The 18,373-nt window shown below is 41.8% G+C and overlaps 2 protein-coding genes across 2 annotated transcripts; both read left to right on the top strand.

Annotated features, from left to right (window-relative positions):
- The first annotated feature begins 1,377 nt into the window (after positions 1 to 1,377).
- On the top strand, positions 1,378 to 17,618 carry LOC144987056 (uncharacterized). The gene is made up of 2 exons (XM_078935980.1): positions 1,378 to 2,024; positions 13,304 to 17,618. The coding sequence occupies exons 1-2, from the start codon at positions 1,874 to 1,876 to the stop codon at positions 15,298 to 15,300; spliced, it is 2,148 nt and encodes a 715-aa protein (XP_078792106.1). The 5' UTR covers positions 1,378 to 1,873; the 3' UTR covers positions 15,301 to 17,618.
- LOC144987987 (zinc finger protein 24-like) lies at positions 2,040 to 12,901 on the top strand. The gene is made up of 2 exons (XM_078937983.1): positions 2,040 to 5,809; positions 12,220 to 12,901. The coding sequence occupies exons 1-2, from the start codon at positions 5,374 to 5,376 to the stop codon at positions 12,237 to 12,239; spliced, it is 456 nt and encodes a 151-aa protein (XP_078794109.1). The 5' UTR covers positions 2,040 to 5,373; the 3' UTR covers positions 12,240 to 12,901.
- Positions 17,619 to 18,373: the final 755 nt, after the last annotated feature.

Here is an 18,373-nt window from a genome sequence, read left to right as displayed (position 1 = left end):
CAGAAGAAAAATGTTCTCATGAACTCCTATGACAAAGGTGGCCTCAATTTTCTCTATTTTTCTACCTTGAATAACACATTTAAAATTAATTGGCTGAAACAACTTTTTAGAAATCCCAGCTCCATTTGGAACACTATACCTCTTCATCTTTTATCTAAAATTGGTGGTGTTGATTTCTTTCTCATGTGTAATTATGATGTATGTAAAATCCCACTAAAATTATCTGCATTTTACCGCCAAGCCTTCCTTTCATGGTCCCTTGTATACAAACACAACTTTTCACCTCACAAATATTCTATCTGGAATAACAGGGACATTTTATATAAACGTAAATCACTCTTCATAGAACATTGGTTTCGAAATAAGATTATTTTTGTGTATCAATTATTTAACAACCAGGGCTTACTTTTAACTTATGAGGAATTCCTATCTAAATTTAACTTCCCTGTTCCCCCTTTAGAATATGCTAGAGTGTTTGGAGCTATTCCCTCTGGTGTCTGCATGCTGTTTAAATTCCAACACAGAGTTAATATTGAGGAGCCTTTTCTACTCTCTCCCATAAATACTCCTGTGGGGAAAATATGTCTGACCGGTTATCCTAGGAAAAACAACAAAGCAATACGAACATTATTTCAAATGAACATTGTTTCACTACCTCGTAGCATGTCTTATTGGAACATGTTTGTTGAAGACATTGCATGGAAGGAGGTTTGGCAAACACCCAATAAATTTTGAATCACTAATAAGGTTAAAGAAGTTTCTTTTAAGATTATCCATAGAATTTATCCAGCTAAAATGTTTATTCAGAACAGATTTAAATTAAACATTGACACACTCTGTAGTTTTGGTTGTAATTCCCCTGAAACAGTTATCCATCTTTTTTGGCATTGTCCCAAAGTGAAGGTATTTTGGCAGAAGATATGTGATTTTATTAATGATAAAATTCATTCTTGTTTTGTCTTATCTTGGAAAGATGTTTTGTTGGGTCTAATATCAAACAATATGCAAAAGGACTCTGCTTTTCTTTTAAATCTTTTACTAATTTTGGCTAAATTCCATGTTCATAAATGTAAATTTTCTGGTAGAAAACCTTGTTTCACTGTATTCCTTTCTGAATTAAATCAGTATATCAACAGTATTCGAAATTCAGAGAAGCAAAAAGCAATCAGAACATTATCTGTATGTGATAGTTTCAGTATTTTCTCGTAGAGTTTAACCCCCTGGCTTATTTCTCTCTATTCTTGTTCTTCTGTTTGTTACAGTTGTGTATTTGATATTTGCAGTTGTGTTTTTATTGCATACCTAAAAGTACATCTTTGTAAAATGACATAATGTGCAATAAAGTTGATTTAAAAAAAAAAAAAAAAAAAAGAATTGAGAACGACCCATTGTGATGACGTCACAACAGCTCTCAAAAAGTATGTTCGATACATTTTTTCTATTTTGATTTTCTTTTTTTGCTATCTCCTGATTTTTTTTCTAACTATTTGAAGTTTTTTTTTAACTATGTTGAGGTTCAGTTAAGCAGTTTATACGTTTCTTTTTAAATACAGTTTCTGCACGTGACCCGGAAGTAAACAGCACGAGGCGCTATCAGCGTTAGCTTGTTAGCAGGCTAGCAGCGTTAGCTTGTGTTGAGAGGTCGGTGGTGTTTTGTTGGGACGTTTGTGAGGTTTTTGGACAGAAAGGACGATACGTGGTTCGTGTGGAACTCTCAGCATTTTCCAAAGTGTCGTAAATGAGTGAAGAAGTGTTGAACGGAAAGACAACGTGGATTGCTGTGATTGTGAGACTAGCAGATGATCGATCGGAGCTGCAGTGAAGAGGACGGCGGTGTTTGTGGGAGTTGGAGCTGAAGATCGGAGCAGGAACCATGTCTTCAGAACCTCAGGAAGGTTCTGTCAGAGAACAACTTTCTGCTGCTGAAGGAACCATCGTCCAGAACGAGGAGGAGCTCTGTCTTCAGCGCAGACTGCTGGATATCAGCTGGAAGTGGAACCCGCAGCTTAAACTCCACCGCATAGGTATGTTTACCTTCATCAAACAAACAGAGAAGCCCTTTGAGCTTCCTTCCTTCTGTTTGGTGACCCGTCTGTCACTTAGTGGCGGTTCTACACTAACATACTGTCCGGGCGGGTGTATATACTATATGTGGGTGCTGAAAACCAGTGCTAGCTCGGTGTGTTTACTGAAACTGCTGTTTCTTATCTATCTCTCTATCTCTCTCTCTCTCTCTCTCTCTCTCTATCTCTCTCTCTCTCTCTCTCTCTCTCTCTCTCTCTCTCTCTCTCTCTCTCTCTCTCTCTCTCTCTCTCTCTCTCTTTCAAAAGACACTAATAATAAAATGAGTAAAGTATAAATATTTCCGACCAGCCTTCCATTCGTTTTCTTAACCCGCTTTATCCTTTTTATGGTTTCTGGATTTCCACATCAAACTGATGAAATCTGCGGTGGCGCTCCGACTGTGGTGTCAACCTGCTGCTATGCTGACCGTGTTTTGCGCTCTCTGTGTAGAATACACTGAAGGAGCGCGGGGGAAAACAACTCTCAGCTGCAGGACGTGAACAGGTAGAGGTGGGGGAGGGGCTTTAACTCACCCCTACCCCTTATGATTGCAGAGGGTGATGCGGCTCCCTGTGTTTTCTTTTCTGAACATGATTACCATGCAGAACTCTTCTAAATAATAAACCTGATCTCTCAACATTCTCTGTGTATTCCATGCACTGTATGTGAGATATTCACTGACACCACTCCATGTAGCGATCAAACAATGACTTTAACTGGTATCTAAGTGGCGGACGCAGCAAGGAGGGCTGTGACGATAACCTCATCATGACCTTATCACCGCGGTGATGACCGCATCACCGCACTTTTTTCTTTCGTTTTTTTTTTTAAAGTTCAGCACATGGTGCGTGATTGGAACTATAATTAACACATTAAACACATTCATCTTTGCTGATAATTTCCTTTTTCTGCTAGTCCTGTGTTCAGACTTTCCTTCTTTCTTTCAGACTGTTCTCTCCTCTCTCCCACCACGCCTGTCACTGTCTCTCGTCGGCACGCGCTCTCACTGCCTCTGTTGCACATGACCCCCTTTACTCACACACACACCCACCCACACACAGGCGCACGCTTTCAGAAACACACATCCTCATTCTAAAACAGAAGTTTCCGTCTCGCGAGGAAATACGACAACTTTACTACGTTCTAATTATTCATTTCCATTGTATTCATTTCCATTCCAAGCTGCATGTGTTCTTGAGTGCGCGACACGGACGCCGGAGGATTTTGTGTTGATTTTGTGTCGCCTGGTGCCACTGCTGTCCGGAAAGGTGTTGGTGGCCTACATGGCAATTGACAAGCAGCAAGCCCACATCTACAAAGACCTGAAACACGCACTCTTAGTGAAATTTGACATTTCACTGTCTGTCACTGTCTGTTGTTGGCGTGCGCTCTGCGCTGCACGTGAGACGCGGCTCCCTTTACAGACACACAGGCGCGCGCTTTCAGAAGCACACATCCTCATTCTAAAACCGAAGTTTCTGCCTTGTGAGGGAATACGACAAATTTAATGCGTTCTAATTATTAATTTCCATTGTATTCATTTCCGTAATAAGCTGCGTGCGTTCTTAAGTGCGTGACACGGCCGCCCACCGTAGGATTTTGTGTTAGGGGCGGGTTATTACTGTTCTCCTTCACTCTCTGTAACACCAAACATGAACGCGCGCTGTTAGATTTCCATGAATAAAGGCCTCCTGCCCCGCGTTCTTCATGGGTGTCAGGCTTCATGGCCAGCGGAAAGGTGACAAAGTGTCTGCAGTCTGTTTATTACTGGGCAATATATAATATTCTGAAAAGATGTCTGTACCAGAGAGCACAGGTGAAGGCTCACGTGCAGCTAGAGAGCGGTCCGCTGCAGAGGAATCAACACGCGCATCCTCCTACACACAGCGCTGACCCAGACAGTCACAGTCAATCCACAACACCTATATAGGCTATATAGTTAGTTCATTAGTTAGATAGGTACCGTAAATTCCGGGTTATAAAGCGCACCCGATTACAAGCCGCACCCACCTATTTTCACGTGCTTAATTATTTTTGTACATACACAAGCCGCATCATAATACAAGCCGCTGCTTCGACAAAGCACGTCCTGACTCCCAGGGTGAGCGTGGCTCATTACCACACTGTGGGCGGGTACTGCCTTGACTCAAGCTCATGTATCCAAGTACACCCACAACTGAAACGGCATGGACCTCTATTCTGTTCACAAGTTCCTCAGTTATGGGGTTTTTTATTTTATTTTTTTTTACTTATTGACAATCTAGGTATCATACATAAAATTACAAACAGTAACCATATAATCAACATTACATCCCTCAGTTATGATGAGGAAATTTACATCCGCGATCCCCCATTTCCCATGAGTCTTAGGGGCTAAAAGCGGGGCCAACGCCCGGCTCGCCACACTGTTGTACGTGTTTAAGAATGAGCAAGGAGCATCAGTGCATGGAGGGGTGAAAAGGAACAGCTCTCCTTCCGCTTGTGTCGCGGCAGCATTATGGTACTAACGGGGCTGGTTAAAAAAACACCAGTAAAATAAAGCTGCGGCGACTGAAAAGCGCGCGCCTCAGCACGGCGCGTTCGTCAGAAGTTTCCTTTCACAACAAACACTTGTTGCTCCGCGGACGCCTCTGCGCTCCGCGCTCGCCAAGCGGGCTCCTTGTCTCCCCTTCCTATCCGAAAAGCTCACACGGCGGCTGTGAGCTTTTCAATGCAAAATTCCGCTCAGTCCTTAGAAACCGTAAAAACAACCACATGGATTTGTGTTTCCAGTCGTGTCCCGACAAAATAAAGGCTGATGTTATTCACGCATATTTACGTGCAGCCAGCCGAGTCACTATGACTCAGAGGTAAATACACTTCTGAGCATGCGCTGTTCTCTCCGTCACGCAGCTGACCGGCATTTCCATTTACTGATGGGGGATTTTTTCACGCTGCTTTTAACGATTGCTTTTAACTTGAAAGCTTCATCATATTGTAGTGGCGATCACGTGCACGTTGGGTCTAATGGCCCCAAAGGATTCTGGGATGCGGCCGGGCATGCGTGTTTCTTTTTGTTGAACCATGACTGAAGTGTCTAAGACCTGAAGTGACGTTCATGCTGTTTGGCTGTTTAGAGGTGTGTTAAAAAACAAATGACTTGTGTTTGGTGTTAGATGGAGAATTCAATCCATTCACAGAGCCCGAAAGTACATACATGACATACAAGCTGCATGTGTTCTTGAGTGCGCGACACGGACGCCGGAGGATTTTGTGTTGATTTTGTGTCGCCTGGTGCCACTACTGTCCGGAAAGGTGTTGGTGGCCTACATGGCAATTGACGAGCAGCAAGCCCACATCTACAAAGACCTGAAACACGCACTCCTGGTGAAATTTGACATCTCGCCAGACACTTATCGCCAGCAGTTCTGGTCCGTTGTGGTGCCATACGGGGAGAATCCAACTCAGACGTACCACCGACTGAAGGGCCTCTACCGTCGCTGGATCCGCCCAAAGAAACACACGAAGGACCAGATCGGGGTGATTGTCATCCGGGGGCAGCTGCTGCGTGTGCTTCCAGCTGACATCAGGACGTGGGTAAAGGAGCACGAACCAGAGGATGGGCTCACTGCTGCCCGGCTTGCGCTGCAGTACGTTAATGCTCGACGAGGGGCATCTACAAGGCTGTCGGGTGGGGATCAGCGTCATCCCATTCAAACTGCTCCATCGAGACCTGCAAGGAGAGACTTCAATCAGCCAACGCAAGGTACTAGGGATGATACCATCGTCCATCGTGATGGGTGACTGATGGTGTCTCCCCATCGTGATGCCACGCCCCGCCACGCTGCGAGTCGACACCATATGACGCTTGATAAGGATTATTGGGACACGACTGGAAACACAAATCCACTATTGTTTGAACGGTTCCTAAGGACTGAGTGGCCTTTCTGCTTCGAAGCTTACGCACTGCGTTAGCTAGCGCTTCGAGCTCTGCCCCGACACACACTTTTACCGGGAGACCCGCTTCTCATAAATTCCGGTAGCTCGTTCAGGTAGAGCTGCGGGACGGATCACAGTCCTATGTCTCCCACACGTAACAAAGCATCCGTACTTCCCCTAAAACACAAAACTGTAAGTCCGTCTGCTCTGCTAGAGACACCGTTGCTCGCTCCACCGGTCTAATCAAACGCAGGACCGGACCACTTCTTTTCTATTTTTTTTAAGTCACTTCACTCAGTTTAGACTGGATCATCGCGGATGAGTCATTATTTGGGAAATAAAATAAATAAAGTAAAATAATGAATAATATTTATATAATGACAAACCCCCCTCCCCCGACGATATCATCGTCCATCCCGATGGTTGACTGCAAACATTGTCAACTGCCAATTTAGGGGACATCGCCCAACCCTACAAGGTACCAACCCAACACCTGACCAGGGAGCAGTTGGTAAGGACCTTGTGTGTTACTATTGCCAGCAGATTGGTCACAAAGCCTCTGTATGCCCAATTCGCAAGACTAAATTCACAGGTGCTTGCTATGCACCCAGATTGTCGCAGGATCAGGGCCTGTTCACACGGACAAAGACAAATCTGTGACTGTGAATGGACAGCAGGTTACTGTTATGCTGGACACTGGTAGTTTTGTTTCTTTGGTCAAACAGAGTTTAATCCCTTTTGGTGGACTTGATTATGGCAGGCAAACAAATGTTTTGTGTGTACATGGTGACAAACATTTTTACACAAAAGCGGATGTAACTGTGACCATAGATGAACAATCATGCCTTTTGACTGCTGGGGTGGTAGACAACCTGCCTTGTTGATTTGATTTTGGGGTGTGATTTACTGATGTTGAGGGACTGATTAAATGAGGCTATTGAAACAGCTAAAGCTAAGCTGAGCTAGCTGTTAGTGTGTTTACTAAGGCTCAGGCTAAAGCTGGGAAGCAAAGTCTTCCACACATGGATGACAGTTTCTTTGATGGGAGCAAAGAAATGCCAAAAAAAAAGTCCAGAGACGGTTTGAAAAAAAAAATTAAGTTGCCGGATCCTGAGATCCCAACCACAGCAGAAACATTTGAAATACCAGCTGACATTTTAGCTTTACAAAATGAAGACCAAACTTTAAAACCTTTGTTCGCCAAAGTGACGATGGAAAGTAACAAATGTTTGGGAAATGTGCAGTTTATTGTTGTTGATGATGTTCTGTGTGCAGCTAAAGGTGAACACCTACGGTGAGTTGTTCCAACCACCTGCAGGCCACTCATCATGCACTTAGCACACACTCACATGGGCGGGTCACCTGGGTCATCACAAAACATATCTTCGTGTTAGTTCACATTTTTTTCTTTGTACACTGATTTTCAGACGTACTGTGCAACATGTCTTACTTGCCAGAAACGTGCCATCACACATAAGTCAGACAGAGCATTACTGATCATCATTTCCACACCGTTCAGGAGAACGTGGTCACGAGTAGGGGTGGGTACCATGCCCCAGTATTGAGGGAGCCCTGGGGCAACATTCTTCAAGACTGCAGTATCGTTAAGATCTGACCTCGACGGTTCTGCTATCGGTACAGGAGAAGTCGCTTTTTTGTGTCCCACAAGATATAAACCTTATCTGCCATATTTAACTCGCCAAGTCAGTCAACACACAAGAACGCTACCAAAGTTTTAGGATGGCAGAAAGAGCTAACGGTCCAAAATGCGGCGTCTCTCTGCGTTTTTGTAAAATAACTACCAGGTACTCAGAGTGTCGTGGTGCCTTTAACACCATCAGGTGTTAAAGGCACAGGTAGAAGGAAGAAAGCAGCATAAGCACACGGAGGGGGCGTGTCTGCATCTGTGAACGCCACCCATTTCCGCATAAAATGTATTAAATTTGCATCAGGGCGCCCCCACTATCCTGTCACCTTGCTGCTACAATGACCATACGATGCGGGAGAGAAGCGGGGCTTAGACCCATCCGCTTATGATTCCAGACCCGCAACAAACTAACAGCTGCTTCCTATTAAAACATAGTTGTCATCCATAAAATTAATATAATGTATTGGGTTTACTGGATTTAAAGACAATAAATACAAAGGAGTCTGCATGAAAGTGAATTTGTTTCCATCATCTCACTCATCTTAACTCTGTGTTTGACAGACAGAAAAGTCTATTCAATGTTGTGGAAAATGGACAAAAGATCAAAGGAAACATCACTCTCATAAAGAATACGGATAATTAAATAAATATCATGACAGCATTTTTAATCAATACAAGTATTGCCAAATTAACTATCACTATATATCGGCAAAAACCTTTTTCTAACTTTCTAACACCCCTAGTGTAGCGGCTCCCTGTGCTTTCATCTCAGTGGGAAACTGATTCAAATGGCTCTTGGAGAGGTTCAGGACTCTGGTCTAGCACATCAACGTGCATTCCATGTTTTTATTGGAACACTGTCATGCATAAAGTAAAATGTTTTGTGAAAAAACAATGCTGTTGCATAATGAGGAAATAAAACCGTTTATGCTCTTAATTTGTTATTTATTTGTTTATTTTTCATCCTCACAAAGTATCGATAAGAGTACCGTTAAAATGCCGGATCGATAAGCAGTATCAATAAGAGTAGTAGTACCGTTAAAACCTTAAGGATACCCATCTCTAGTCACGAGTACATCCTGGTGGTTTGTGAATCTGCTACACGGTTCCTAGAAGCTTTTCCCTGGCACACCATTACAGCTCCTGCAGTCATGAGAGCGTTGATTCAGTTTTTCTCCAGGGTAGGAATACCTGATGAAATTCTGACAGACCAGCGAACCAACTTCACCTCCCGGTTGATGAAACTCTTCCAACAGCAGCTTGGCATCACTGCCGTCAAGGTGACTGTATGTGAGAACTGTTGGCGCCTCGCGGTTCATCCATTTTGGGCATCAGCAGCATGACTGTTTGGATCTTCGGTTTCCCTTCACTTGTTTTCTGATAGTCAATCCTCTCACGTCATAATTCCGCTGAGACTTTCAGGGCTGCGTCACTTCTCACGATTTGCGCAGCTCCGCTGTGTCCTGTGCGTCTGTTTCTCATCCAGTAATTATGAAAAAGAAAATTTCTACATGTTCTGCTGCAGCTACGCATATATCTGCGTTACCTTTTCACCAGTACAGAGTTTGCTCGTTTATTGCAAGAGTTTTGTCCTAAAAATAACCATGATCGCTAAAATCCAAGGAGTCTGATTACAGAAGTTTATGGCAGTAAAACTCCTCACTGCCTACATACACTTTTCTCAGACAGACATGAACATTTTCATCCTTGTCTCTTGTTTGAAATCTCAAACTTTCATGGAAATCAAGTCCAGGATCTTGGAATGAAAAAAAAGATCTGATGGATCAAAGATTTCTGTAAATCTGAAGAGCTCTGCGTTTCTGTACAGGAGACACGGCACGGACTGAGGAGATTGAGTGACAGGGTCTCCAGCCAATCAGGACACAAAACAGGGTGCTGTTTAAAAACGCAGCATAATCGCTCTAAAAGAATGAGCTAAACCGGTAAAGATGAACTGCGATGTAGAAAGAGAAGACTGTCTTCTGTTGTGTTTGACAGATTTTAGAGGGTTTCAGGTTTAGAATGTGCCGGTAAGTTTTTCATGTTTTTCAAATCTTTTACTATATTAAATGATCAAACTTGTACTTTATTTAACCAGAGGACGCCAGCACAGTCAGATGAGGAGCTCCACCAGTAGCTGCTAGTGAAAAAAGATATTAAAAAGTTAGACGTTGCATGACAAACTTTCACCATTGTTCTCCCGTGTTAGCATGCTAGCTAGCTCAATGCTAGCGGGGTTTCCAGCTCTTTTCATGACTTTTATGGATTAAACAAAGTCGATTTTTTTTTTTACCACAGTGTCAGGATCGGTCATGTAAACCTGGGAATAATTGCCTGTGAATTGTAATTGGGATTAATCAAAAAAAATTTTCAAGAAGCACATTCATGTATAATTTAGAAGGTTTCTCAATATATCTTTAGGGATTACAGATTGATTGAACAAAGCAACAGATTGCTGTAAGAAAGTGACACCTTTCCTAGTTTGGGATCAAGTTCATCCCTATTTAAAATAATAAAAGTAAAATTATGATTCAGAAACACATTATTTATTTGAGGTACCAGAACAAATTTCCCACTTGTGGGATCAATAAAGTTTTTCTGATTCTGAACTGTATTCCCAAACCGTTTTATTCTCAACCTTAAAGATTGCAGGTTCACACAGGAAGTTAACTCTGACAATATGCAGCTACTGAGTATCATTTAAGGTATATATATATGTATATACTGTATTCTCATTTTAACTTTCTTAAATACATTTTTTCTTTGTGTGCAGGATGCTGTGGATATTGGACGACAGTCTAACTTAAACCAGGCAGAGCAGGAAACTGTTGGAGTTGTTCCCTCTGTGGCTTGTCCTCTCTCCTCTCAGACCTGTTCAACCCCTGTGGGACATGGGAAAACCATGGCCAAGACATTAACATTTATGCACTGATCTATGCATGTCATCTCAGCAGGATGTAACAAAAACTAACAATGTGAACAGATCTCATCTGCCTTACAAAATACTGCCCCCCTTAAGAAAATAAATGGCTAATAATCACCACTGGTATTTTGTAGTGCTTCACTTTTTAATGTTTGACCATTAAATGTGTTTTGTACAGAAGACTGATAGATTGTTTTGCAAATATCTTTGAAACACAGAGTAAAGTGTATTAGATTCTGTGAAATTCTGAACCACAATTCAGAGAAATTAAAATAACTATTTTTAAAACTCCTCAAAAGACTTGAGGTGGAAAAGTCACTGTTTTCGTACAGGCACTGAGAAATGGGAAGCAGACGGTGTGCCTGGGCATGTTGTCAATGCAATCATGGTCAAAATGGACAACTATTTTAAATGCATCTCTTTCAGTTAACAGGAGATGTCTGTGATCCTGCTGGACAGCCTTTGCATCAGACCAGGGATGTCTTTGGGGCCTGCATCTGGAAAGAAACAAAGACACCAAAGTTAATTAACCCAAAAAAGAAGAGAAAAATTAAGATTAAAATTGTTTTCTTTACCTTCAAGAAGTTGTAGACATCCACGTTGTAGCTGCCTCAGAATTCCTGCCTTTTTTGTTATAGCATGCATAACAACGGTCCTTATAGAAAACAACAGACATACAGGAATAGTCCATTTTAAAATCCCATCCTAATTAAAAAGAAACTAATAATTCTATTGATGTCTAATACTGGAATAATTTTAAGGGGAATAAAGCACGTTTTTGCTGGTCTGCTACAATTTACTCATACCAGAATTCTGCCAGTCTGCATAGTGCAGACGCATACATTTTGGAAATATGGCACAGCAATATTGTTGCTCTGTTCAATAATTCCCTCTGTCTGCAAACCCTGAAAAATATTGAGAAACCTTATAGGTTGTAACATATTTGATTAACCCTAGTGACAATTCACGGGCAATTATTCCCAGGTTTACATGACTGATACTGACACTGTGGTAAAAACTCGACTTTGTTTAATCCATAAAAGTCATGGAAAGAGCTGGAAACCCCGCTAGCATTGAGCTAGCTAGCATGCTAACACAGGAGAACAATGGTGATAGTTTGTCATGCAACATCTAACTTTCTAACATCTTTTTTCACTAGCAGCTACTGTTGGAGCTCCTCATCTGGCTGTGCTGGCGTCCTCTGGTTCAATAAAGTACAAGTTTGATCGTTTAATATTGTAAAAGATATGAAAAACATGAAAAACTTACCGGCACATTCTAAACTGGTCTGTTGACGTAAGACTCGGTGTTATTCGGCAGCCAATGAGCTTCTGGATATCAGGGATGTCCCACCTCCCCTCCCCTTGACTGACATGTCGCTGTTTTTACGTGTCAACAGGTTTTAGAATCAAAACCGCAAAAAATAAAAGCGCAACTCAAAAAATAAAAGCGCAACTCAAAAAGATAATTTCAAAATAAAACTGCAACTCAAAAACAGGATTTCAGAATGACGAGAAAACAAATCGGCAGCTGAGAAATAGGATTGTGCTTTGGGGAATGGCTTTTGGTTGCAAATTGTGGGTTTTGGTTCTCAATTTATGCACTTTGATTAGCAGATTTGGGGTTTTGATGCGCGGTTTTACTGTTTTGATGCGCAATACTTTAGGCGCTAATTTGACACCATAGCCCACGGGGCCCCCAAAGCCAGAGAGCAGGGAGGCATGGGGAGGGGGGGGCAGAGAGTGCTGCTCCAGTTCAACCAGGAGAGCAGCCCCCCGCCACGCAGCGAGGGCCCAATGCAGGGCACAGCCCCAGAAGAGTGCCCACAGCCCCAGACGAGCACGTCATCATCACCCCAAGAGTTCTGATCATCCTCCCGCCCGAACCCCAGGTACGAGCCAGGGCCCCCCAAGGGAGACCCGCCCCGTGCTCCATGCAGCCCCCACCTGGCCCACGGTTGGTCCATGAAGGAGCAAGGCGAGGGGTCAGCTGCCCCCGCCCAGGAGGAAGACATCCAGGAGTAGAGGGGGTCCACACGAGGGGTGTTGTAAACATGGCCCGACCAAGCTCGTCCACATTTACTCACAGTGATGTCCCATCACCCTCCCCACCAAGGGCCCTAAATGTCTACAGTGCAGTTAAAATTGGCAGGTAGGACCTAAAGGACATCTACTACTTGCTGGCAGTGATGTCCAAGCACCCCCCCCCCCCCTTACTAAGGGCCCTACATGTCTACGGTGCAAATAAAACAGAGAGGGGGGGGGCAATTCCATACGGCAACCACGGGAGGGGGACCACTGCCAAGTAGATCCTCCCCCCAAGGTGCAATGCAGGCTGAACACCCCCCCCCCCCCATCACCCTAATAAGGGATTATATGAAGATGAGTTTAAGTTTGGGACAGCTGGTAGACCCCCCCCCCCCTCCTCCAGACAGCCCCCCCCACAGGACAGGTCCAACAAAGCCCCCGCCCAGACCCCGCAGACCTGGTGGATGTTACCCAGAGCAACCGCGGGCCCCAAGAGGGTTGCCCCGCCCGTCCCAGAGCCAGGGAAGGAGTGATCCCAGCCCCAGGTGCAGATGGGCAGCCCATCCAGCGCCCCTGGAAAGAACAGTTTTTCATATTTTATATTTAAAGATTTAAACTCTAAGGTTCCTGACTGAGCAGATTTCGACTTTTATTGGTGTTAGTCAATACACAAACTCGTTTAAAAGTATAAAAGGGCCTTTTCTTGTGTTTGTATTCCTACAGTTCTCCCCCATCATTGGATGACTGAAGAGGAAGATCTCTGCCACCAGCAGAGAAACTTAAGAATACAACAGAAGGTACCAGAACCTGCTCAAAGTGAAGAGCAACAGAAGGAACCAGATCCTTCACTGATTAAAGAGGTACAGGAGGAACAAGAACCTCCACAGATTAAAGAGGAACCAGGGAACGTCTTCATCAGTCAGGATGAAGATCAGCTTGATCTGAAGCAGGAGACTGATACCTTGATGGAGTTTCCTACTTATGAGGAAGATGAGAACAGTGAAGCAGATATAAAAAATCAGCAGAAGAACTTCCGAGTGGATCATGAGGAACCAGATCCTCCACAAACTGAAGAGGAACAAGGAGAGAAACAACTTCAACAGATTAAACAGGAACCAGAACCACCGCAGATTAAAGCGGAACCAGGGGAACTGTGCATCAGTCAGGATGAAGATCAGATTTATCTGAAGCAGGAGACTGATACCTTGATGGAGATTCCTACTTTTGAGGAAAATGAGAACGTTGAAGCAGATCTAAAAAATCAGCAGAAGAACTTCAGAATGGATCATGAGGAACCAGAACCACCACAAATTAAAGAGGAACCAGGGGAACTCTGTATCAGTCAGGATGAAGATCAGCTTGATCTGAAGCAGGAGACTGATACCTTGATGGAGATTCCTACTTATGAGGAAGATGAGAACAGTGAAGCAGATCTAAACAATCCGCAGAGCTTTAATGTAACTGATAGTCAGGATGAAGAAGGAAACCGACATGAAGAATCAACATCAACTACTGATGAAGAGACAGAATCAACATCAACTACAGATGAAGAGACAGACCCCCAGAACAGAGACCAGGGGAAGAGAAGAGACAGAAGTTATGTCCAAAATGGGTCTGATGAAAGATATTGTGCATCTAAAAAATGTGGTAAAATGTTTAGTGGGCGGCCTCAATTGAAACTTCACATGGAAACTCATACAGGAAAGAAAACATTTTCTTGTAAAAACTGTGAAAAAAGTTTTAGTTATAAATCTAATCTCAAAAAACACAGGACAACTCATACAGGCAAAAAGCCCTTTACGTGTAAAGAATGTAAAAAAAGTTTTAGTCAAATATGTGATCTCAAAACACACATGAGAACTCACACAGGAGAAAAGCCTTTTACTTGTACAGAATGTGATACAAGTTTTAGTCGTATATCTCATCTCAAAATACACATGAGAACTCACACAGGAGAAAAGCCTTTTTCTTGTAAAGAATGTAAAAGAAGTTTTAGTCAAATATCTAGTCTCAACTCACACATGAGAACTCATACAGGAGAAAAGCCTTTTTATTGTGAAGAATGTGATACAAGTTTTAGTGATTCATCTAATCTCAAAACACACATGAGAACTCACACAGGAGAAAAACCTTTTACTTGTAAAGAATGTAAAAGAAGTTTTAGTCAAATATCTAATCTTAAAGCACACATGAGAATTCACACAGGAGAAAAGCCTTTTTCTTGTCAAGAATGTAAAAAATATTTTGGTAATACATCTCATCTCAAAGTACACATGAGAACTCACACAGGAGAAAAACCTTTCACTTGTAAAGAATGTAAAAAAAGTTTTAGTCAAATATATGATCTCAAAACACACATGAGAACTCACACAGGAGAAAAACCTTTTACTTGTAAAGAATGTGATAAAAGTTTTAGTGAAAAATCAAAACTCAAAAAACACATGAGAACTCACACAGGAGAAAAGCCTTTTACTTGTAAAGAATGTGATAAAAGTTTTAGTGAAAAATCAAAACTCAAAAAACACATGAGAACTCACACAGGAGAAAAGCCTTTTACTTGTAAAGAATGTGATAAAAGTTTTAGTCAAATATCTAATCTCAAATCACACATGAGAATTCACACAGGAGAAAAGCCTTTGCCTTGCAATAAATGTGATGCCAGTTTTAGTCGAATACCTCTTCTAAAAACACACATGAAAACTCATACAGGTGAGAGATAGTTTTTATGACTGATAAATGGCTCAGTCATAAATGTAATTTAGTGTGAAGAAACTGGATTTTCTAGAAAGGACTGTATTTGTATTAGTTCGTAACCCCGTCAGTTTCTTACACACAGAAATAATGAATAACGACTCAGAGACAGTTACTTATCTTTTGTAGATTTACTCCGCACAAAGACCACAGATTTGTACGCAGGGTTACAGACAGATGAACAAAGTGCATTCAAAGTATGAACAAAGGGGTTCAGCAAAATGCCTGTCATACATACCTTGCATTTGCATATTCAGAACCTCATTCGATGGATCATGGTGTGAAAAACACACCCACAGACTGTTGCAGGCTAGATGCTCGAAGGTCAGAGCACCTAAAGTGTCAGATCTCTTGCAGACATTTGCCAGAACGCATACACCAGAGACACACAAAGATGAAAAAGGGAGGATGTTAAAGGAATGTTGCGAGACAATAGTCTTGGTTGTGCTCTGTCTGGAGTGTAATATAATTTTGAGATGATAATACATAGTAAATCGAGGTTAAGCCATTAATGTAATAAAAGGTAAAAGTTAGTTTAATAAAATGCAAAAGGGAGTGTCTAACTATTCTGTTTCTAATCATTCCTAACATATAGTAAATTACATTAGAAAACACACAGGTGAGAAGCTTTTCTTTTGTAACGAAAAAAAAATATAAAGGATTTAGAGAAAAATCTCAACTTCAAAAACAGAAAAACTTAGAGCAGAAAACTTGTACAGTATATGGGAAAATATTGTGTAAATGCCATTTGGTCGTTTTTTTTTTTTTTTCGTTTTTAAAAGAAAGAACTTTATTTTTTTTATACTAAAAACGAAAACTGTTGGAATATTTCAAGCCTTAGTTTAATTTAGTGAATTTATTGTATAAATTTAAATAAAACAATGTTCTTTGTCCAGAAAAAAAAACATAACAAATGTTTATGTCAAAAACATTTAGTGATCATGTTTAACCCTTGTGCTATCCTAGGCACGTTACTGTTGGGAGTTGGGTCATCTAGACCCACTAGACAGTGCGCTGAAACTTATTTTTTTCAATGATTTGTGATCTTCACTGGTTCAGTCGATTACATTCCACCTTTATCCACCTTTGTCATGGTAGGGAGAACACGTCAATGGAAGGGTGGGGTCATCTAGGATAGCACAAGGGTTACAAAGTGTATTGTGTCCTTCCTGCCAGCGACTGCTTTGGTATTGGAGGGGTAAATTATCTCAGTCAGACTGGTGGACTGGTTGTATTCGGCACCATCACACATTGCCAAAATTGCCTAAGTCTTTTTCAGTGACTATGATGTTACTGTTTGATCAACCAGTAAAGTTCCCTGAGCTGAATCCAATGAATAAAATCTATGATCTGTTAAGAAGAGGAAGATGAAACACCCGGTCTAATGATAAAGATGACTTGAAGTCTGCTGTTAAATCTCCCTGAGCTTTCATGACATGTGCACCCCCCCCAATCTGGTGGCCTCAATGACACAGAGCATTGATGTAGTAATTCAGTTCAAAGGAGGCATTAACTACATTTTGTCCTGCCATTGTTTTTTATTATTTTAGACAAAACTTATTTAGTTGACCATTGTTGTATTTTCTGATAAGACAATGTTTATGTTGTCAAAGTGTGTACATTATTATGAAAAATGTTTTGTAAACATATTTGATTTTTTGTCATATTTTCATTGTTGTTTTAGGCTAAAAGAAGGGACTGCAGTTTTTAATTTGTCAAATCATGTGAGCTAGTAACCATTGAGTGAAAACAGATTTTCTTTTAAATCCACTAACTAATAGAATCACCATGAATCAGCAAATTCTGCAGCTCAGAAAAGCGGCTTCAATATGCAATGTTTTAAAACATAAAGTATTGCAGAACTTTGAGGATGGAAAAACTGTGGAGAATATTTTCATATGAATCATCTTCTAAGCTGTTTGTTCCCTTTTGGGGTCATGAAGGCAGGGGACATCCTGCATCCAGTCTGTCACAGGGCCCATGCACTCTCACATTCACATCTAGGGACAATTTAGACCAACCAATCGATCTATGAAGCATGTTTGGGATGGAAGCTGGAGTCCCCAGAGGAAACTCACACATGCACAGGGGCAAACATGCAAACTCTACTGTTTTCAGATCCTCCAACCAGGACTTGAACCGAGGGACTTCTTGCTTTGAGACAAGAGCGCTAACCACTGCACCACTGTGCAACGTGACAACAATTATGTTTATGTTTTTGTTGTTTATGTTACTGCTGAACGTAACCAGAATGTTGATGGAAACTTGATTAAAGTTACAAACCCCATTTCTTTCTTTCTATATAAATCTTTGTGTTTGTAGCACTTTTGTTGATTTTGATCTTCGGTTCTAAATGATGCTGATTTATTTCATATAATTTAAACTTTTTTATACATCCAGTAAAAATACATACCTATTGTAACTGTACAAACATATTCTGTTAAAAAGCAAGAATCGTGGTTCGATCTGTGAGCCGTTGAGCTTGATTCATGAATTGAATCTGATCACCACCTAAGGAACGATCCACAGTCTAACCACAGTAGAACCGCATCTCTACCATTTAGAGAGGAAAAGGTTTTAAAACACATGAAGGAAGATTCGGATAAAGAACCAGACTGGTGTTTGTGTCTGGTGTTCTTGTGATTCATGTTTTCTAGTAGAGATTAAACCTGTTCCTCTGTTCTTTTTGGTTCTCGGGGGGGGGGGGGGGGCTATTTTTACATTTTTTTTATTTTATTTCCCAACTAATGACTAATCCGCGATGATCCAGTATCAGGAAGTGATACTGAGGGAAGTGACTTTAACAAAAAAAGTAACAAACAAAATAGAAAAGAAGTAGTCCGCTCCGCACTTAACTAGTGAAGTGGACCGGCGGAGCGCTGACTTCCAGCTTTGTGTTGGATGGGAAGGGGGGGGGGTACATGAGCGGTATGTGTGGGAGATTTAAGACTGCGATCTGTCCCGCAGCTCTAGGGGTACAAGCAACCGAACTCAGAACCGGGTCTAAAAGTGCGTGTCTGAGCCCAGCTCTGATCGTCAGCA

Source organism: Oryzias latipes, chromosome 2 (assembly GCF_053564925.1).
Source record: "Oryzias latipes strain Hd-rR chromosome 2, Olatipes_Hd-rR_3.1".
NCBI lineage: Eukaryota > Metazoa > Chordata > Actinopteri > Beloniformes > Adrianichthyidae > Oryzias > Oryzias latipes.
This window is presented reverse-complemented; position numbering and strand designations above follow the sequence as displayed.